General features: G+C 36.1%; 2 protein-coding genes across 3 annotated transcripts; both read right to left on the reverse strand.

Annotated features, from left to right (window-relative positions):
- Positions 1-3,733: 3,733 nt before the first annotated feature.
- LOC117704624 (olfactory receptor 4C15-like) lies at positions 3,734-9,682 on the reverse strand. Its single transcript, XM_076928281.1, has 2 exons — positions 9,504-9,682; positions 3,734-5,651 (listed from the first exon to the last, which is right to left on the reverse strand). The coding sequence occupies exon 2, from the start codon at positions 5,260-5,262 to the stop codon at positions 4,294-4,296; it is 969 nt and encodes a 322-aa protein (XP_076784396.1). The 5' UTR covers positions 5,263-5,651; positions 9,504-9,682; the 3' UTR covers positions 3,734-4,293.
- Positions 9,683-13,378: 3,696 nt separating this feature from the next.
- LOC117704623 (olfactory receptor 4C15-like) lies at positions 13,379-19,301 on the reverse strand. 2 transcript variants are annotated; one of them, XM_076929104.1, is made up of 2 exons: positions 19,110-19,301; positions 13,379-16,401 (listed from the first exon to the last, which is right to left on the reverse strand). In XM_076929104.1, the coding sequence occupies exon 2, from the start codon at positions 16,046-16,048 to the stop codon at positions 15,113-15,115; it is 936 nt and encodes a 311-aa protein (XP_076785219.1). In that variant the 5' UTR covers positions 16,049-16,401; positions 19,110-19,301; the 3' UTR covers positions 13,379-15,112. The 2 variants fall into 2 exon arrangements, 1 of the variants encoding a protein (XP_076785219.1); XR_013108687.1 differs by having other exon boundaries at positions 15,591-15,726.
- Between the last annotated feature and the right edge of the window lie 3,821 nt (positions 19,302-23,122).

Here is a 23,122-nt window from a genome sequence, read left to right on the forward strand (position 1 = left end):
CGCTGCCAACTCTTCCTCCAGCTGGAGATGTCAGTGTAGCCTGACAGTCTTACTATAGCCTTGTCTTCTGTGTAATAATCCCAGGGAAGCCACTTTCTAGCAGGTGCTTCCAAGGAGATAAACGGCTTCTGCTTTTCCTTCTGCTTCACTTTCAGTTAACATTTTTATCCTTTGGATGTCACATCTCACACCTTGGATTCTTTGATTGGTTCAGTCTTGTCATTGGATCATACTTACTATTATTACAATGAAGCATGAAGTATTTCTTGTTTGGTTGTTGTTGTTGCTGTTGTTGATAATCAGATAGGGTTTTTATTTTGTTTGGTTTTATTTTTATTTTTTCATTTTTTGTGCTGTTGGTTGGATTTTTTCTTTTGATTTTTGTTATGTATTGTCATTATTTTTTATTTATTTACAATCTAGCCATTGCCCCATCTTCCAGTCATCCTTTCCACAGTTCTTCATCTCATTCCTCCTCCCCACTGTCTCAAAGAAGTTACTTCCCTGACCCACCTCCTTCTACTAGGCCTCTTCACTTGCTGCCGCCTCAAGTCTACAGGATTAGCCACATCTTTTCCCACTAAGTCTACCCTAGGCAATCCTCGGCTATATGTGAATGCAGAGGGCCTCAGACCACCATGGAACCGGGTTAGTTGAGACTGCTGCTCTTCCTCTGGGGTCGCCTTCTGCATCAGCTTCTTCCATCCTTCCCCTAATTCAACCATAAGGCTCCCTAGCTTCTGTCCATTGGTTGAGTGTAAGTATATGCTTCTATCTCAGTCATATGCTGGTTGGGCCTCTCAGAGGAGAGTACTGTCTGTAAGTACACCATAGCATCAGTAATAGTCTCAGGCCTTCGTGCCTCCCCATGAGATGGATCCCAAGTTGGGCAGCTTACTGGACTGCCATTTCCTCAGTCTCCTCTCCATTTTTTGTCACTGTAGTTCTTTTACACAGGAATAATTCTGGTTCAGAAATTTTGAATGTTGGTTGGCAACCCCTTCTCTCCACTTGAGGCTCTGTCTATCTACTAGAGGTAGACTCTTTGAGTTCCTTCTCCTCACTGTTGGGCATTTCATCTAAGGTCACTTCCATTGAGTCCTGAGACTCTCTCACCTTCAAGGTCTTTTGTGCTTTCTAGAAGAACTTCTTTGTCAAAGATCAAGTGTCCATAAGTGTATGGGTTTATCTCTGTGCTTTCAAATCTATGCCATTGATCGACCTATCTCTGTACCAATATCAGACAGTTTTTATCACTATGACTCTGTAGTATAGCTTAAAGTCAGGGATGGTGACTCTCCCAGAAATTCTTCTACTGTTAACAATTGGTTTTACTATCCTGGGATTTTTGTTTTTCTATATAAAATTGAGATTTTTCTCTCTCCATGTCTTGGCAGAATTGTGTTAGAATTTTAATGGGGAATGCTTTGAATCTATAAACTGTTTTTGTAGGATGCCCATTTTCACTATGTTGTCCTACTAATCCATGAGCAATGGAGACCTCTCAATTTTCTGAGGTCTTCTATTTCTTTCTTCAGAGACTTGAAGTCAAGTTCTTGTCATAGAATTTCCCTATCCTGTCTGATAACTTTGGGTTGAAAATCTCTTTTTATCGGATATTAGAATGGCAGTTCCCACTTGTTTCTTCAGACTATTTGCTTGGTAAACTTTTGTCCAGCCTTTTACTCTGAGGTGGTAAAAGTCTTTGTTTGTCATTGTGATTTGTTACTATATGCAGCAAAGGCTGGATTCTGCTTGTGTGTCCAGTATGTTAGCTTATGTCTTTTGGGGGGAAATTGGGTCCTTTGATGTTGAGAGATATTAAAAAGAGATGATTGTTATTTCCTGTTATGTTTGTTGTTGGAGATGTTATACATGTGTGATTCTCTTCTTTTGTGTTTGTTGTAAGATATTGAATTTCTTATGTTTTCTTGGCTGTACTTATGCTCATTGTACTGGAGATTTCATTCCAGTTTCATCTGTTGTGCTGGGTTAGTAGACAATATTGTTTAAATTTTGTTTTGTCATGGAATATCTTGGTTTCTCCATCTGTGGTGATTGAGAGTTTTGCTGGATATAGCATACCGAACAGACATTTGTGTTCTCTTTGGGTCTGGGATGAAATCTGTCCAGGAACTTCTGGATTTTAGAGTCTCTGTTGAGAAGCTTGGTGTAATTCTGATAGTTCTACCTTCATATACTACTTGGCCTTTTTCCCTTACATCTTTTATTAGTCATATTTTTTCTGTGCATTAGTGTTTTGATTATTGTGTGATGGTAGGATTTTTCTTTTCTGGTCTAATCTATTTGGTGTTCAGTAGACTTTTTGTACATTTATGGCCATCCTTTTCTGAAGTTTAGGGAGTTTTCTTCTATGATTTTGTTGAATATGTTTTCTTGCCCTTTGAGCTGGTATAATTTACCCTCTTCTATCCCTATCATTCTTAGGTTTGATCTTTTGATTGTGTCTTTAGTTTCCTGGATATTTTGTGTTAGGAGCTTTTTACATTTTTTTTATTTTCTTTTACCGATGTGTCAATATTTTCTATGGTATCTGCTATGCCTGAGATTCTCTCTTCTATCTCTTGTATTGTGTTGGTTATGCTTGCATCTGTAGCTCCTGATCTCTTTCCTAAGTTGTCCATCTCTGGGGTTGCTTTGCTTTATATTTTCTTTATTGCTTCTATTTACATGTTTTGTTCTTGGACCATTTTGTTCAATTATTTTACCTGCTTGATTGGGTTTTCCTGTATGTTTTTAAGGGATTTATTTGTTTCTTCTTTAAGGACTTCTACCTGTTTACCTGTGCTTTCCTGTATTTCTTTAAGGAAGTTCTTTATATTCTCCTAAAAGACCTCTGTCATATTCATGAGATGAGATTTTAGATCATTATCTTGCTTTTCATTTATGTTGGGGTATCTAATGCTTGGTGTGGTAGAAAAAATGGGTTGTGGTGATGTTAAATTGCATTCGGTTCTGTTGAATCTGATTACTATACTTGCTTCTAGCCATCTGGTTATCTCTGGTGTTAACTGACCTTGGTATCTCTGACTAGAACTGGTCTCCTTGGAGGAAGGAAAGGCTGTCTCTGGATAGGGTTGGCTTCTTGTGTCTCTGGTAAGAGCAGATCTCTTGTCTCCCTGGTTACTACAGATTTCCTGGGAGGCAGGTAGGCTGTGTCCCTGGTTACTGCAGACCTCCTGGGAGGCAACAGGCTATGGTATGTGTGAAAGTATGGGGCCTACTGATCTGACTTGGGTGGAGAAGTAGACAAAAAGGAAGGTGGAACTTGGCAGGGCAAGTAGCCTTTGTATCAGCTGGACTCTGTGTCTTTGGTTACTGCAGACCCTCTTGGGCTATAGAATGTGGGCATGTATCAGGCCACTGATCTGGCAGGTAGGAAGCAGACAGGAAGAAAGGTCAGGTGTGGGATTGGGGGATGTTGTGGGATTGGGTCCCATCAGTTGTGCCTCATGGTTGTCCCAGCTGGCTTGAGTATCTGGGTAAGAGTCTCACCTGTATATTTGATTATTGCAGACTTTTGGGAGGCACAGAGGCTGTAGGTGTTGGTGTGTATCTGGCCACTGATCTCCAAAAGATAGTCTTCATAAGTAAATTTTACATTTGTGTGCTCACACGAAATAATTACTTGGCATGAATTCTATTTTGGATATTTTAGCAGATTAGTATTTCTATCTGCTAACATTTATTAAATAAGGTGAACCATCGGACATTAAAAATTTCTGTATCCTACTCATCAACAGCAGGAGGTGTTATAAAGCTGGCAGTATATTTAGGAGATCTATGGATTCTTTAGCGATGGGATCCACCAGGAATAGATAAAGAGTTAGATTATTTAGGAGCAGGAAACCCATAAGAGTTCTAGGGGGGGCTGGGCAATATGGTGAGCATTATGAGGAGGTCAAAGAAAGAACAGAAGACCTATGGGGTGAGGCAGAGTTATGTTTACAGAGTGGTTCAAATCATGAAGGGTATAGAATACATATGAAAAGAACAATACCTAAATGATAGGCAAAGGAGTGTGGCTCCCAGAAAATCAAGGTTTATAGGGTGGAAAGAGTGGGCCTAGATGCTAGTGTGGGAAAAGGTTTTGTAAAGAAACTGGAAGTATGAAATCTTAAATTGGTATTTCCATTAAATTGATGTCTAAGACTTGTCTTGCTTGTACTGGAATGAGAAATGCACATCAAGATCCAAGTTCAGACATGCATGCACACATAACAGGTTCTATTACAAATTGAGCCATTTCCTGAGCCCTGGAAGTTAAATAATTTAATGTTTATCAGAAGTTTTAAACAAACTCTTCCACATTTTCATGATGGCATTCTTCATTTCCTTATTTCTGAAAGTGTATACCATAGGATTTAGTAATGGTGTCAGGACATCAGCAAATATAAACACATTTTTCTCAAATGAGAATGCAGAAGTATTTCGTGCATATATTAATATGCATGGTACAAAGAACAAAAGCACAACAGTAATGTGGGATCCACAGGTGGAGAGAGCTTTACGCCTCCCTTCAGAACTGTGAGTTCTCAGAGAGAACAAGATGACACCATAGGAGACAAGCAAAATAGAGAAGATTATGATGCAGAAAGACCCACTGTTGGCAAACACCAAAATGACAAATATGTGTGTGTTGGTGCAAGCAAGCTTCAGCAATGGGAACAAGTCACATACAAAATGATCAATAACATTGGGTCCACAGAAAGGCAGCTGTAAAGTGAAGATAATTTGTATGATTGAATGCAAGAAGCCTCCTGCCCAAGCTACTCCCACCAGGATGCCACAGAGCCTCTGGGTCATGATGGAAGAGTAGTGCAAGGGCTTGCAAATAGCAACATAGCGGTCATAGGCCATGGCTGAGAGGACAATCACTTCCACCCCTGTGAAGAAGTGGACAGCAAACAGTTGTATCATACAACATTCAAAGGAGATGGTCTTTGTCTCATAGAAGAAGTCTACAATCATCTTGGGTGTGATTACAGAAGAAACACATGCATCCAGGAAGGAGAGGAAAGACAAAAAGAAGTACATGGGGGAGCCAAAAAGTGCAGGACTGCACAAAATTGTTACCACAATTATGATGTTTCCTGCAATAGTTGCAAGGTAGACCAAGAAAAACAAAACAAATAGTATTTTCTCAACTTTTGGGTTCTGTGAAAGTCCCAGGAGTATGAACTCAGTGACAATGCTCTGGTTTAGCATCATTCTTAAAAGGTACAAGGTAAATGTGTTCATACAAACCTGTAATTATGAGAAAATTTTGGTTTATATATTTTTAATATTGACATCTACAGATGAAATAATGCAAAAAATGCTCAATACTCAACTTTATTGTCAACAGTAAGTGGCAGAAGTTTGTATTGCTGGGTTTTGTGCTATTATGATCAAACAAAATATATTTAACCTGGGATTTTTGAAGACAGACCAAAGGACACAGGATCACTTCACAGATTGAAGAAAAGGATGCTTGAAGTACTTTATCTCAGTGAGAACTTCCAAGTGTTTCTACATTCTACTCCTCTGTGTACTGATAAAAGAATCGATTATTTTGTTGATGTATGAGTGAGGTATCTTGATAGCCAAAGGACTAAACAAAAATGATCAGGAACCGATGAACCAATGACCTACAAATGAAAGTTTTTTAAAATCACAGAAAACAGAGAAATAATTAGTTGAATACAATTTTTTTGTTTTGAGATTTAATTATTTATCAATTATGTATAAAATGAAAATTTGATAAAGTAAATATCTTGGACATATGGCTTAAAATGTTTATGAATTTACCATAAAACACATTAATAAATAACTTACATTTGTATATGCAAAGATTAAGAATAATTTCAAATTGAAAACATCTAAATGAAGCTCACATTAAAATGCCCTTTAAATGCTAGTCATAATTTATCCCTTTGAAAACCTAGCTGCCCTTGCAACATGAAACTCTTTAATAAATCATCAATGTAAATATTCTAGGTCTTAAATTCACTTTTCCTAGGTAGATATAATTAGATTTTATAGGTTGTCTTTTTCTGTATGCACAACTGAAATGTATTCACAAAATGTATTTTCTTTGATTGCTTAACTATATACCACCTATATAGGTGTGTATGTGTACTGTGTGTGTGCACACAAGCACTCACACATATGTTACAAATATGTGAATAAAAGAAAAATGTGTCATGTGGAGATGACAAGTTTTACATGTAAATCACTGTCCTCTGTGGTTTCAGACATTTTACAGAGGATTGGTTGTGGGGAGGTAAAATTCACTCATTAATGATGATATAACCACTGGGAGGTTTCCAGTCTTCTGCTGAATGGCACAATACCCATACCTATAGTAGCAGGACTAACTGAACTTAGTGGATTCCAAAGCAACCAAATAAGGTAGAGCTTTTGATAATGAAGGAGTTGGAAAAATATGAGGTTATATATTATCATTTTTTTACTGTATATATGTATAAAAAAACTCAACTATACAGCAAAAATAATAAATATAAAATAGACAAAATATTATATAGATAATAAAATTTTCACTTAACATTTTCTCACTTCTGTTGTAAAATATTCCAAAAACAACTTTATGTGTAATACATAAGTGCCATGAGGTAAACTGGTAAACGTCAAGGTTTTGGATCCATGAAAGTAAATCAATGGTTCTTTAATTTTGGAGTGTTAACAAAGTCTGATGTAGCTTAAGCTGGATTCCAAATAATCACATTGACAAAGACGACTTTAAGCTTCTGATTATCATGTCTCCACATCCAAGTGTTAGGATTATTATATATGCCACCACAACCTGTCATATCCATAGCTTTTTCAAGATATTTTACAAACTGTAAGCCAGTAAGAGTATCTATTGACGCCACTATAGTTTAACAATGACAACATAAATATGCTGATGTAAAAACTGGCACACTCAAAAAATAAAAAAAGGAAATGTTACTCAGTGTGTGTGTGTGTGTGTGTGTGTGTGTGTGTGTGTGTGCTTAGAAAGGAAAAAACATTGAGAGGTACTAGGTGGGAAAGAGTTGGGGAGAATGGGAATGGGGCAAACATGATCAAAATGTATAGATACTTTAAAAATTATACAAATTTGATTAAATTTATTCAAGCAATGTTCTTAGAAGAAATAGGAAATAACTTCAAATTATAACCATGTTTATGATATGTATACCAGTAAACCCATTTTAAAATTTTATTCTAGGAATTAAATGTAGATAGATTATATTAGGATATGACACAGCATCATATTTTCTTCTAGTTTATAAAACTAACATTTACTGATTATCAATTTATTTTCTTGTTATTAAATTCAATAGAGGTTTCTAAAACAAAGAATCATTGATGTTAAGTACCTAAAATATCCATAAGAGACATGACATAAAAATAAGGTTGTTACAAAATAAAAATCACATGATATAATAAATAAAATATTAATAATATTTAGACTTCCACTATGAACCATTTTTATAGTATGTTAGGTAAGAAATTCATGGAAAAATTAAGAGTCCATTTATTGATATTGTAGCTATATTATATATTGTGAAAGTGAAAATATTTTGAATACAGATATTGTTAATATTATCAAAATATTTTATAATAAATATCAATATTAAAACCCACAAAAATCAACTTCTGAAAAATGAAATATGTGTTTTCAGATCATTCTTTACATTGTCAAAAGTGGAACTCATGTGCTACCATAGCAGGACATCATACATAACATGCTTAAACTAGTATGTTCTTTCCATAAATGCTTATATTGCTAATTCAGCCCTCTCCTGCCTCCAAATACTATCGAATTTAAAGTCTATACTTGTATGTAAGGGCTTAAATTTAATTTTATTCTAAAATTATCCATGGTCTTCTTGTCCCTAAGGGTTGTACATTAGAATATTAGAGAGCTGTCCCTAGTCTTATTCAGGATCTCTAATCGTAGAAGCTAATCATTGAGCCATTTTCCTGAGCAGTGATCATGGGAAATCTCTCTCCTTGTGCCCAGCTGTCTTTATCACCTACAATTTTCTTCCCACTGATTTTAGCACTAAGGTCACACAATCCATCTGCAGATAACAGAATGCTTTTGTGAATGCAAAGTGTGAATATATTTAAAACTATCACAGTGAATATACAGAAAGGTTCTTACTCTATATAGCTGCTTTTAAATATATTTTAAACATGTGAAATATTGTTATTACCAATAACAAAATAACTAAAGTTAAAATATATTTTAAATTGTCTGTTATGCTAAATTCCATTGTTATTAGCAATAACAGAATATGTTGATGTTGAAGTATTACTTTAACTTGACATTTATGCTAAATTCCCTAAGCCAATCATATTTTAATCTAAAATTATTATCTACCAGTTGAAAAGTATTTTGAGTGTGGAACTAATAAAATTAAATAGATGTCAGTGAAAGATTCCTAATCCCTTTTCTCTCTCCTCAGTGTTTCTCTGTTGGTTTAGTTAAGTGGCTTATTTCACTTGTCTTACTATTTCTGTAATACAGACAAATTCTGTTTCCTCCTATCCATATCCTTCCTAATGAAATTTTTGGAACTTCCCTTTCATATCAGAGTGATTCAGATCATTTTGAGTGAGGGGCCAAAACATGACTACCACCACTCAAGCAGACCAAAGCATCAACCCCTTAATTTCCTAAACAGTTTAGAGGTAGAATCCTAATACTGGGAGACAGTTAAGTGGATGAGGGGAATTTAAATCAGGTGACTTTACCAATAACGATTACTGTGCCATGTGTTAGTATGCAGTTGTGGAAATAGAACATTTTATATTCATTGTTAATGTTGTATTGAGCTTACCAGCACTTTTTCTGGCATGATCCTATGTCATTTTTCTTTACAAACATCAAAGCATACTACTTTTAATCCAGGCATTATAATAGTGACTGAACTAGTATATATTGGAGTATGTATTTGGAAAAATAATAAAGTTTTTTGGCTATAGTGCAGAAAATATGGTGCCCTCTATATTATTTGGTTTCAATTTGAAGTTAAAAATAACTTCATTAAATCTCATTAAAATTAAACAAATAAATAAAAAGAAAGTGAATAAATGGTCTATGAAGTAAGAAGGAACAAAGAAAGGGAAGGATGGAACAGAGGGAGTGAAGGAAAAAAGAAGGAAAGGAAGGAAGAAAGGAGTTTGTACAGTAAAACTTATTTTTCAGGCACTTGAACAGTTCTTTTTTAAGTGCTAATTTCTAGTTGCCTAGGATAACATTTCATTCACTTCTATGTGGCCTAATCTTTGACCATAAAAATCTTCATTAAAGGTAAGGAATACAAGCATCACAGTTAATAAGAATTTTCAGGAACAGAATTATGAACTGAAATGTCATTTGTTGCATTAAACACACAGTAGCCCGACCACAGCATCCAAATTTAAAATGTTTTGTCCATATATAAAAATATCTCCAAAAATGAAAAAATGGTCCTTATGAGTCTCACCTTGTGTTGACTGTGTGTAAAACCTGAAGACAAGCATCTCCTATTTTCTTTTGAGGTAAGTTCATGTAATGGTGACTAAAATGCTGCTTCAGTCAACTCTTCCTTCAGAACACAAATGAGATGGCCAATTCTGACAGTAAACATAGAGGATTCACAAGTGCTTCCTTCATGCCATATTCAACATGATTTAATAATAAACAAAAAATGAAGGAGCCAAATTCAGTCCCTAACTATAAATGAAGTTTAACGGGTGTTCCCTGAGAGGTCATCTACCTGTGAGACTTACTCTTAACTCCCTTAGGGTTTGGACAAATTCTGACTCTAAGAGTATCTGAGGCATAAATTTGTAGACTTTTTCACTGACTGGAGAGTTTGTAATAGTTTAATTTTTTCCAAAGTTTTTAAAATTTGAGGTCTGGTTCTATATGAAACATTTCCATATGCCTTCACAGTCAGGATTAGAAAGCTGTACTATTATAGGTAAATTGTAATGTCACTGTGTATAATTTATGTAAAAGACTTGCATATACTTGCCAAGCACGATAAGGGCTGAGTTCTGTCACAAGGAATTTATCAATCAACCTGTAAAAATTATATCTACTGTTTCACTAAAACACTAGCAAAGACTGTTCATTAAAGAAACATATTACGCATAAAAATTTAAAGATGAATATATTAATAAAAATGTCCATTTCCTCTAGTAATATTTTTGTATTTTTAGCAAAAACCCTATGTACGTGTACAAAACATCCTGTGACCACAATGACTACATAGTGCACTGTCTTGTCGCCGCGCCAATTATACTGACTCCTTCTTCCCGGCTATAATTCCTACTACATTGAGTCTTTAGTTTTTGACTTATTGGCTTTAGAGTTGCTTTTATGAATATGGATAGAGGATTATTCACTGGATCATGGCAACTTTCCTGATGCTACAAGCCTAAATAAAATGGTGCTCCTTAATCAGGAAATTTGAATTATCAATAGCTTCCCAGTGATGCCTTAGGATTTATGACTCCCTCTCCATACATATGATGGAATTTTTGTAGGTCCAGCACAAGTATCAGCAAATGCTTTGGCAAGGAGGGGGGTTGTTTTGGTTTTTTGTCATTATTGCAATGATCATGTCGTATTGAGAAGACAATGTTTCATAGCAATCTTCATCTTACTCAAGCTCTTATGATATTCCTTGATTCTGTTCCAAGATATTTCCAGATCTAGGAAGGAGATAATACAGCTGACCCATTTAGGGATTAGCATTAAACAATCACTTACTCTGCACTTGTAAGATGTATAGGTCTTTAAATTTAAGCACTACACAGCAAAAGAGAAGCTACTCTATATAGGCTCAGAAGTGGGTATAAACACAAATATATAGAAGGATGCCATCATGTCCTCTTATGACAAAAAGAAGCAGAATCTTCCCTTCTCTCCTAGGACCTTGAACTTCTTCATAAGCTTTTATGCTGGTATCTTCCAATATTTGGGATTTATATGAATTAGGTTGAAGGAACTGAGAAAAAGAATAACCAACATGTACTGAAAAGCTATGACTGAGTGGAACACATGCTCTGATAGAGATGCAGCTGGACAGCATGTTCAGTATACACAACAGGAAAGAGGAGGAAGTGGAATGACTGATCTCCATAGGAGGTCCCTGCAGGAGAGCAATCTCAGGTTGTACTCATGCTAGAGGAAGAAGCTGTAGTTGATTATTTCTTCATTTAAATGGTTTTAAGTAAGATTCAGTCATTCATAAATATCCATAATAGAACAAGAAGAAGGCCTGCTTCCTCTGAGCTTGACTTAGTGAAAGCTTTCCATGGGTTTGAGGCATTAGCATCCTTGACATGGCATGATTGTGTCAATAATGCACATTTTCTGTGGACTGAATCTGTTCCCCACATTCTTGACGAATTTCCAGTGCTATCATTTGTTTTCTTGTATAGAAATCTCCTCAAATCCAATTTGAAGAAGTCTGGTTACCTCTAAAATATTCATGTAACTGTTACACTAGTGAGTATATATTTACTGGCACTTTAGTATATCAATATACAGTTCGCTGGTGTCTAAGACCTTTGATAATTTTTCTCTATCCATACACTGAATCATAGCACCTTCTTGGACTATGAAAACTAGCCAGTGAAGATAAATCCATAGAAGAGAATGATGCAGTGAACGTAATAGCAAAACCAGTAAATGTGCTCCAAATCCTATAATTCCATAATAAACTCTACCATCTAGAACTTACATTGTAAGTATGATATGGGGTTACTTGGTAGCCCCATGTCTCCAGCTTTACTGCATATTTCAAAACAATCTTCTTCCTGATTTGTTTCTACTCCCTACTTTTCTCTTATATCCCCTAGTCTGGTATGTTCAGCACCCTGGTGTCTCTATTGCAGCTAAGGCTTTACATTCGTATCTTTAAGCAGTAGCTCCTTAGCAATTCTTTGTAGGGATCCCAGTACTTTCATAATTTGAAAGCCTCCATATTTATCTGGAACAGTGAAGCAAGACTCCAAGACATTTTTTTCTGAAGTGATAAAATTAATATTAGTAAAACCTTACATCTTGTTATACTTTCAAACTTTAGATTTTCCCAAATTAAAGGTGTCTGGGTTTCAAATATTGTTTTCATGCCCTTCAGTTAGGTGGAATACTTCTGTTCAAGCGAAATGAATGTCTTAGAGCCTCTGTAATGGTGGCTTTACATTGATCTTACATATGCTACTCTACAACTCCCTTTTTCTAATTTCCATTAAAGCTTGGTTTAATTTTTCTCCTTATAAGTATTGGCTTACAGGTGATCCTGCTAGGCCCATCCCAGGAACCTAGCAAAGACTTACTTCATCACCTGTCACATTACCTGGTTCCACCAGGTGCCAGCAGTATATAACAATTAGAGCTCAACAGAGTAAACTATATTCTTTAGTATCTGGAGCATGTGGTGTGTTATTTGTTCCCTCACTCTTCACATCTGTTGCCAATAACAAATAACCTCTCTGAGTAGGTGGCTCCACTTTCTGAAGGCAGATCTCTAAAAAATTGTCCTATGATGTTGCTATTTACAGTACCCCTAGGTCTCCACTACATCTTGGACATCCACTTCATAGCTTCAAGTAGTCACCTTCTGTGAATCCTTATAGGGACTCCAGCCATGACATACATGGTTTAACTTCAAACGTCTTGGCTAAATGATGCAACAGCTCTATAACCCTCCTCCATAATCTTTTATCTTTTGTTACTACAAAACAAATCTCTCGAAGACAGTACTTCAAACTTTTCCTCTAGCTTGAGATGGCAATGTAGCCTCTCTGATTACAGTCTTGTTGTCTCTGTGTATTAATCCCAAAGAAGCTATTTTCTAGGAGTTTCTTCCAAGGAGATAAATTCTTTCTGCTTTTTCTTCTGCTTCATTCTCAGATACTGTTTTTATCCTTTTGGATAAGGTCACATTTTACAAGTTGGATTTTTTGATTGGTTGGGTCTTCTCCTGGAGTCATACTTGCTTTTATTATTACACTGAATATTCTGTGGTCCAGAAGTGTCTTCTCACCAAATAAATTAAATGGTTTCCTTTAACTTCAGCCAGGTTCTCAGGACACAGGCAAAATGAAACCAGACTCTTCATCCAAATACCATCTAAGTGACCCCTTGTATGTTTTCATTTTCTGGTAGAGTCCTGTGTTGATTCTGAAATCTCATGATAAAAGAATCATTGTCCATTGTTTTTCAGCATTCTTATTTTCTAAGCTCCTACCAAAGTGGCACATGAAACACCATACTGCTACTGGTATGTTAGGGCTTTTCTAACTTAATGTACCAAACTTCTTGACATTAAAGCCACAAATCACTTGTAAAGGCCACAAATCAGAATTTTGTTATGTTTATTATAACAAAAACCTCATTCCATATACTATTTTTTTATCAGTTATGTTAGTCATTGCTGCAACAGAATTCCCAACACAGCAATCAATGAAGGAAAAGTATGTTGGCTTACACAGTTCCATGGGACAGTCCATCCTGGTTGGTAAATATGACATCAGGAGTTTGAGGCAGTTAATCACATTGTATTCATAATCTGGAATCAGATCAGTGATTATCTGCTTTGCTACCTTTCTTTCTTTGTATAGTATTCATGACATAAACCAAGAGAATAGCTCCTATTTTCCTGATGGATCTTCCCACATCAATAAATTATTCCAGAGGAGCATTCACTGATGTTTCTTGTTGCTAATATAATCATGAAAATTCTTCTCATGTGTCCCTGAAGGCTTGTCTACTAGGTGATTGCAGGTCAGGTGAAAATGACTATCAGAACTGTATGTCACCACACCCACCTCGTTTATTTGTGGTATTGCATTGCCTTAACTAAGTCATGAAGCACACTATTAAGAGTGATGAGAGTGGCCACCTATGAGTTGTTTCTGATTTTAGCACGAGTGTTAAATTTGTCTCCTTTTTAAGAAAATACATCTTAAGTATTCATATGTCTTCTGATCTTTTTGACAAGTGCTTCTCTCTGAAGCCCAAGTGTGACTGAAATTTACAGCAATCTTCCCAAAAAAAATGCCTATCAGGTAGTGAAATTAAAGCTTGTAGTTTGAATCATAATTTAAAAACTGAAAATGTAGACTCTAGATGTCAATGGATTCCTTTCATCTTATCTGTGAGATGATTTAAAAACATGCTTAATATAAGAGAACTAAGTACCAAGTCTACATCTTGTTAGAAAATTTGAAGTTGCATATTAGACCCTTCCAGAACAGAACAGAACAAACCATTTGGTATTTTACAATTTTAATTATTGATTCATATCCATTTTATATCTATTCAAACACCATAGGACATGAAAAATTAAAATGATTCTTGAAAATATTAGGAAGGAAAGTACAGAGAAGCATCATAATTTCAAATTCAAGATACAGACAGTGCCTATATATATTTTATACTTGTGTGAACACAAAATTACTTGATATAATTATACACTATAACCTTTTACATTTGTTAAATATATGTGACAATCAGACACTAGCAATTTCTCTATCCTACTTATTGGGAACAGGAGTTGTTGGGATTTGGGGTATTTATTTAGAGAGCCCATGGCTTCTATAGGGGCAGCTCCTACCAAGAAGTACTAGGCAGTTAGATTATTTAGGAGCAGAAAGGCTATGGGAGCTCTGGAGAGAGCTGAACAACATGGCAATACTAGAAGGAGATGCAGAAAAGACAGAGGGCCTATGAGGTGATGCAGAGATATGCTTACACAATGTTTCAGACACTGAAGCATATAGGATACATATGGAAGAAGCAGTGCCTAACTAATAGACAATAAAGCAATTTTCAGATAATCTGGGTATGGGTTGGAAAGAATGAGCCTAGCTGATAGTATGGGAAAGGGTATCTATCGTAAGGAAGCTAGAAGCATAGACTTTTAAGTTGGTGCTCTTATTAAATTGATATCTAAAACTTTACTTAGTTGTACTAGAATCAAAAATGTACATCAAGATGGAAACACATATCAAGATCAAAGCTTAGGTTCTCATGAACATATAGCAAGATCTATTACAAACAGAACACTTTCTCTGGCCCCATAAATTAAATAAATTAATGCTTCTCAGAAATATTAAACAATTTTCTCCACATTTTCTTGATGGCATTCTTCATTTCCTTATTTCTGAAAGTATAAGCCAAAGGATTTAGCATTGGTGTCAGGACATCATCAAATATAAACACTTTTTTTTCAAATGAGAATTCAAAGTTATTTCGTGCATATATTAATATGCATGGTACAAAGAACAAAAGCACAACAGTAATGTGGGATCCACAGGTGGAGAGAGCTTTACGCCTCCCTTCAGAACTGTGAGTTCTCAGAGAGAACAAGATGACACCATAGGAGACAAGCAAAATAGAGAAGATTATGATGCAGATAGACCCACTGTTGGCAAACACCAAAATGATGAATATGTGTGTGTCGGTGCAAGCAAGCTTCAGCAATGGGAACAAGTCACATACAAAATGATCAATAACATTGGGTCCACAGAAAGGCAGCTGCAAAGTGAAGATAATTTGTATGATTGAATGCAAGAAGCCTCCTGCCCAAGCTACTCCCACCAGGATGCCACAGAGCCTCTGGGTCATGATGGAAGAATAGTGCAAGGGCTTGCAAATAGCAACATAGCGGTCATAGGCCATGGCTGAGAGGACAATCACTTCCACCCCTGTGAAAAAGTGGACAGCAAACAGTTGTATCATACAAAATTCAAAGGAGATGGTCTTTGTCTCATAGAAGAAGTCTACAATCATCTTGGGTGTGATTACAGAAGAAACACATGCATCCAGGAAGGAGAGGAAAGACAAAAAGAAGTACATGGGGGAGCCAAAAAGTGCAGGACTGCACAAAATTGTTACCACAATTATGATGTTTCCTGCAATAGTTGCAAGGTAGACCAAGAAAAACAAAACAAATAGTATTTTCTCAACTTTTGGGTTCTGTGAAAGTCCCAACAGAATGAACTCAGTGACAATGCTCTGGTTTTGCATGCTACTTCTTCTTCTTCAAAAAAAAAAAAAAAACCCTACAAAGTAAATGTGCTCATGTAAACTATCTGAAAAATGCTGCTCATTTCACATTTGTTCCATGAGATGAACTGCCAACTTCAGGGTTTGGGATCCATAAAGACAAACAGATAGTTTTGGGGGTTGTTTTGTTTTGTTTTGTTTTTTTAATGAGGTACAGGAAAAGTCTGATATAGCTCCACATGGACTTCAAATAACCCTTTCAACAAAGATGACTTTAATCTCCCAATCATTGCTTTTCCACCTCCAAGTGCTAGGATTAAAAGATGTGCCATCACAACCTGTCACATCCGTAGTTTATTCAGCATATTCCACAACTGTCAACCAACAAGAACGTGTGAGTATTGATGTTAGCATTGTTTGTTTTAAGAATAGCACATACATATGCTGATGTGAAAAATTAATGTCACCAATGTCACCGTGTGTGTGTCTGTGTGTGTGTATGTGTGAGTGTTTAAAGAGAACAAAAAAAAGTTGAAAGATAGTGAAGCGGGAAGCAGTTGGAAGGAGTTATTGTAGGAGAAAATATGATCAAATTATTATGAAATTTAATTAAACTTTTTAATTAAAATTTATTTTTAAAATAATACCATTTTGATATAAATTTGATATATATAGTATGAACTTGATATAAATTTAAGCAATGCTTTCAAGAATGATATAAGACATAACTTCAAATTATAACTATGTTCATAGTTTCTATACCAGTGAACTCTTTTAAAATTTCATTGTAGGAATTAAATGAAAATAGATTATATTAGGTCATAATACCATATAATATTTTATTGGTTTTAACACTAACATTTAGTGATTATCAATCTCTTTCCTTCTTATTATGCTAGATAGAAGTTTCTAACGCAAAGAATCATTAAAAATAAAATTACCTGAAATATCCACAGGAGGCATAATATATAAATAAAATTGTTGCAAACCTTACAAGATACTACAAATACAACACTAATAATATTAAAACTTAAACTATGAAGCATTTTAATAGTATGTTAGGTAAAAGAAGAATGGGAAAATTAAGCATCCATTTGATATTGAAGCTATATTATATAGTGTACAATGAAAATATTTTGAATATATGTTGTTGTTATCAAAATATTTTATAAAAAAAACATCAAGATTAAACCACAAAATCAATTTCCCTTTAAAGGTCTGAAAAAAAGAGATATGTGTGTTTTCAGATCATTCACTACATTATCAAAAGTGGAGTGTATGTGCTAACATGGTATGACATCAAATGTAACATGCTTAAACTATTATAGTCTTTTTATACATGGTCATACTGCTAAGTCAATCCTCTCTTGCCTCCAAATTCTCTTGGATTTGAAGTCTGCATTTTCCTGTAAGGACTTACATTTAAATTTATTCTAAAATTATCCATTTTCTTCTTATCCTTAGTAGCAATGGATTCGATTATTAAAGTTCTGTCCCTGGTTTTGCTTAAGACATATCACTGGAGAAACTGATCATTGAGTCCTTTCCTTGAGCAGTGATCTTGGACTGTGTCTCTACTTGTGCCCATTGTCTGTATTGTCTATTTTCTTCCCACTGATTATAACAATAAAGCTCACTGCTATACCAGTCTATCTACAGATAACAATGTTTTTGTAAAAGCAAAGTGTGTATATATTTAAAACTATAAGAGGGAATAAACAGAAAAGTTGTCCATACAGTTCCCTTGAAATATATTTCAAACAACTGAAATATTGTTTTACCCATAAAGTTGAAGTTGAAATATTATTTTAAATTAACACCTTTGTTAAATTCTATAAGCCAATCATGTTTTCTTAAAACATTATTACCTTCAACTTAAATTTTATTTTTGTGTGTAGCTAATAAAACTTATATGGCTGTCAGGGAAATAAGTATTTTTCAGATTCCTAATCTCTTTTCTCTCTTCTCAGTGTTGCTCTGCTGATTTCATTGAAGTTACTGGTCTTACTATTTCTGCAACACAGTTGAATTCTCTTTCCTCCCATCTCCTTTCTAACCGATTTTTGAAACTTAACAATTGATATCTATATAATTCAGCTCATTTTAAGACAGAGGCCAGGCCATAACTCAAGCAGTGCAGAGCATCAACTAATTCAGATTCCTTAACAGTTCAGATATAGAATCCTAATGCTGGAAGACAATTAGTGGATGACAGGAACTTAAATCAGATGACTTTACTTTGTAAGGTGAATCATTCTGAGCATAATGACCTTTCCTGTGCCATATCTTAATCTGTAGTTGTAGAAATAGAACATGTTTCATATATTTTCAATGTTGTAAATAGCTTACCAGAAATTTGTCTGTCATGACCCTATATTTAGTGTTCTTTACAAACATCAATACATACTACCTTTAATTCAAGAATTAGAATAGTGATTAAACCAGTGTGTAATGGAGATTGTATTTTTAAAAACTGGTTTTACTTCACATTGTATGGAAAAAGATGGTGCCTTTTATATTATTTGGTTTACAATGGAAGTTGAAAATAACTTTAATTTCATTAAAATTTAATAAATACATAAAAGAGGATGGCATCTGAAATGTAAATAAAATATCCAATAAAAAAAGAAAGATTAAAGAAAAAAGAAAAAAAAGAAATACATAAAAAAGAGAACGAATGGCCTGTGAGTAAGAAAGTGAGAAGAAAAGGAAGGAAGGCACAGAAAGAGTGAGGGAAAGAAGAGAAAGGAGGGAAGAATTGAGTTTGCATAGTAACAACATATTTATTAGACACGTGAGCAGTAATTACATTTATGTGCTATTTTCTGGTTTCCTAGAGAAACATTTCATTCACATGTATGTGGCCTAACTTTGACCCTTTGACCACAAAAATTCTCATTAAAGATAAGGAATCTGGGCATTGCCATTAATAAAAAATTTCAAGAACGCAGTAATAAACTGAAATGTCATTTGTTACATTAAACACACCGTAGCCTGACCACAGCAGCATCCAGATTTAAAGTGTTTTGTCCCAATTTGAAAATATCTCCAAAAGTGTATAAATGTTTTTTATGAGTCTCACCTTGTGTTGACTATGCTTAAAACCTGAAGACAAGCATCTCCTATTTTCTATTGAGGTAAGTTCATGTAATAGTGACCAAAATGCTGCTTTAGTCAACTCTTCCTTCCGAACATAAAAAAGAAGACCAGTTCTGACAGTGATGGTGGCAAATTCACATTTGCTTCCTTCATGCCGTATTCACCATGATTTAATAATAAAAGGAAAATGAAGTAATCAAATTTACTCTCTAAGTACAACTGGAGTTTAATGGGTGTTCCCTGCGAGGTCATCTACCTGTGAGACTTACTCTTAGCTCCCCAAGGTTTTGGACAATATCTGATTCCAAGATTATCTGAGGCATAATTTTATGGACTTTTTCCACTCATTTGAGAGTTTGTAGTAATTTCATTTTCCTCCAAAGTTTTTAAAATTTTGGGCTTTCAGGATTAGAGAACTTTTGGATTATGAGTAGATTATAATGGACTGTGCATAATTTATGTAAAAAGCTTACATACTCAACAAGCATAATAAGAGCTGAGTTCTGGCACAAGAAATTTATCAATCAATCTATAAAAATAATGTCTACTATTCCAGGGAAACACTAACAAGGACTGTTTTTTTAAAGAACATTTCATGCATAAAAATCTAAGGATATATACAACAATAAAAATATTCATTTTCTCTAGTAATATTTTTGTATTTTTGACAAGGTTCTATGTACTTGTACAAAATGTTCTTTGACAATGCCGACTACATAGTAAATTCTCTTGTGGTCATTCCAATTATACTGACACCTTCTTCTTCCTTATTATACCCCGTCCTGTATAGAGTCTTTAGTTTTTTGACCTATTAGCTTTAGATTTGTTTTTGTGAACATGGATAGAAGATTATTTCCTGGATTATAGGCAACTTTCCTGGTTCTACAAGCTTAAAGAAAATGGTTCTGCTTAACCAGGAAAGTTGAATTATCAATAGTTTCTTAGTGATTCCTTGGGATCATGAGTCCCTTCCATTTGAGGGAACTTGTTCCAGTCCAGACCAAGTATCAAAAAAATCCTGTTATTTTGTTGTTTCTGTTGTTTGGTTGGTTGGCTGGTTTTTTTGTTTATTGTTTTTTGTTGTTTGGTTGGTTGGTTAGCTTTGGGGTTTTTTGGGTTTTTTGTTTTTTCTTGTTTTATTTCTTTGCTTTTTCTCATGATTGCAATGATCATGTCATATTAAGCAGTGTTTCATAGCAATCTTCATCTTCCTCAAGCTTTTATGATATTCCTTGATTCTGTTCCAAGATAGTTCTTGGAGCTAGGAAAGGGATAATGTAGCTGTCTCATTTAAGGGTGAACATTACACAGTCACTTTGGAAGATGTATAGATATTTGCATTAAAGAGTACACACTACAAAGAAAAACTACTCTACACAGGTTAAGAAGTGTACTGTGCATATAAACACAAATATATAGAAGGCTGCCATCATGTCCACTTATGACCAAAAAAAAAAAAAAATTAGATTCTCCCCTTCTCTCCCTGGGGCCTTGAACTTCTTAAGCTTTTTATCTTCAAAGTTTTGCCTTAAAATGAAAGAAGAAGAGGAAGAAGAAGAAGAGAAGGAAGAAGAAGAAGAAGAAGAAGAAGAAGAAGAAGAAGAAGAAGGAGAAGGAGAAGGAGAAGGAGAAGGAGAAGGAGAAGGAGAAGGAGAAGGAGAAGGAGAAGGAGAAGGAGAAGGAGAAGGAGAAGGAGAAGGAGAAGGAGAAGGAGAAGGAGAAGGAGAAGGAGAAGGAGAAGAAGAGAAGAGGAGGAGGAGGAGGAGGAGGAGGAGGAGGAGGAGGAAGAGGAGGAGGAGGAGGAGACATATTCAGAAGAGCAGGGATTGGGATTGAGTAGAATATGTGCTCTGATAGAGATGCAACAAGAGCAAACTGAAAACTCAGCACGTTCAGTATACACAACAGGACAGAGGAGGAGGTGGAGTAACTGATCTCCATAGGAGTTCACTCCATAACAGTCCCAGGAAGCTGTACTTGAGTGTGTTGGCATTTAAATGGTTTTAAGTCAGGCTCGGTCATTCATAAATATCCATAATAGAACAAGAAGAAAGCCTGTTTCCTCTGAACTTGACTCAGTGAAAGCTTTCCATGGGTTTGAAGCATTAGCATCCTTGACATGGCATGATTGTGTCAATAATGCACATCCTCTGTGGACTGCATCTGTTTCCCACATTCCTGATGAATTTCCAGTATTGCCATGTAAGTCCTTCTGGAGAAATCTCAAATTCAATAGGAAGGAGTTTGGTTATCTTTAAAATATTCATGTAACTATTATATTATATTATAATCTGTGAACTCTGTTGCATAAGCATTTATGCAACAGTGATCTGGGGGTACTTGGTGGGTTTTTTATGCAGAAGTTTAGCATATTGGGGGTCTCTCATTTAAGATGAAGACAACCAAGTGAGCTCCTGGGTCTGATTTAAATCGCATTAGTGGAATTCTGAGGTAGGCGACCTTTATCTTGTTCCATCTCTAGGAACATTTTAGAACCATTACCAGAGTGTGGGAATTGGAGCCTGTTGCTGGCGAGGTCTGGAAACTGTTGCTGAGGAAGTCTGGTAACTGCTGTTGACCCATTGGCATTGCCTCAGGCAGGTGGCCAGGCAACTTCTTAGGCCTGGACTTTCTTGGACTTGCTCAGTTCTTGGAACACAGATTTAGGCCTCGTCTCCTGAACTGCCACTTTGAAGCCTACCATAGAGTCAGTCTAGCCTTCTCTGTCTCTATACCTTCAACCTTAGGTTTTTCCAAATGAAACGTTGTGGGTTTCAAATTTTGTTTTCATAGACTTCGGCCAGGTGGAATACTTCTGTTCAAGAGGCCTGACTGACTTATAGCCTGTGTAACAGTGGCTCTGCATTGATCTTACACATGCTTACAAACACCTTTCTTTTGATTTCCTTTAAAGGTTGGTTTAATTTTTCTCGTTACAATGTTAGCTTACAGGTGATTCTGCGAGGCCCCTCCCAGAGACCTAGCAACAGCTTACTTCATCGCCTGCCACCATTAACTGTGGGTCTGCTTTTGGCCCTGCTGCTGGGGTGTGGGACACACTGCTTGGGCAGGTAGAACTCAGAGCGCTAGATAGACTGCATTTATCCAACACCACTGCCATTGGGTGCTGGGCTTTAGGGAAGTGCCAACAAGCACAGCCTTGGATGTGGGAGGTCGAAGCTGGGGTTACCTGACTCCCAGTCATCCAGTTGCTGCTGTCAATGCACAGAGGAGTCCGGAATGGAGGTTGTTTGTCCTCAGGCCTGTGATGAGAACCCTGGTGCCAATGGCTCCCACACTCCTGGACATTCAGACACGGCTGGGTTTTGGGGAGTTTGGAAACAGTGTTGAGGAGCTTGTGGGATGAAGACAAAGATGACCATATGGGACTGGAGGAATGGGGAATTCTGGCTTAGCTCACTGGTGAAATTCCTTAGCTCAGCAGCAGTTGTCTGGGATCACACAGGAGCCTGTAGGCAAAGACCTCCTCCATGCTCCCGAAAGTGGTTCTTGATGGAAGAGACAGTCCTTGGTTCGAAACCATTTATTGATTGTTCATTGTCGAAAATGGGTGCATACCAACTTCTCAGGGTGGACTAGAGATTAAGTACCTTTTGCAGGGAGGATTGTCCAGGGAAGGAAGCTGATTTGCTAAGCCCTGAGGGTCTCATTAGCATGGAGAATTCTATTTTTGGGTATGTGACCACAGATGACGTTTCCTATGTTACATGCGTGGCTTATGTTCCAGGTCAGGAATCTAGTAGGGAGCAGGGAGCCACCTATTGTTTCAGGTTGTTGCCTGGGTGCTGGTGACTCTGAACCCACTCAATCATACCAATTTTCCTGATATGGTCCATTGTCCCACAATTGCCGGGTGCCATCAGGTACTGGCAGTTACATAAAACGATTGCTTACCACCCCAGTTTGCTCTCTCTGTTCCCACATGTTCACAGCAGGTCTCTCCCCCCACCTTTTCATTCCTTCTCTGTTCCCCCT

The sequence above is a fragment of the Arvicanthis niloticus genome, chromosome 2 (assembly GCF_011762505.2).
Source record: "Arvicanthis niloticus isolate mArvNil1 chromosome 2, mArvNil1.pat.X, whole genome shotgun sequence".
NCBI classification, from domain to species: Eukaryota; Metazoa; Chordata; class Mammalia; order Rodentia; family Muridae; genus Arvicanthis; species Arvicanthis niloticus.

What these genes read in the sequence shown, in the direction of transcription:
- LOC117704624 (XM_076928281.1), bottom strand. Translation starts at nt 5,262, where the DNA reads ATGAACACATTTACCTTGTACCTTTTAAGAATGATGCTAAACCAGAGC.
- LOC117704623 (XM_076929104.1), bottom strand. Translation starts at nt 16,048, where the DNA reads ATGCAAAACCAGAGCATTGTCACTGAGTTCATTCTGTTGGGACTTTCA.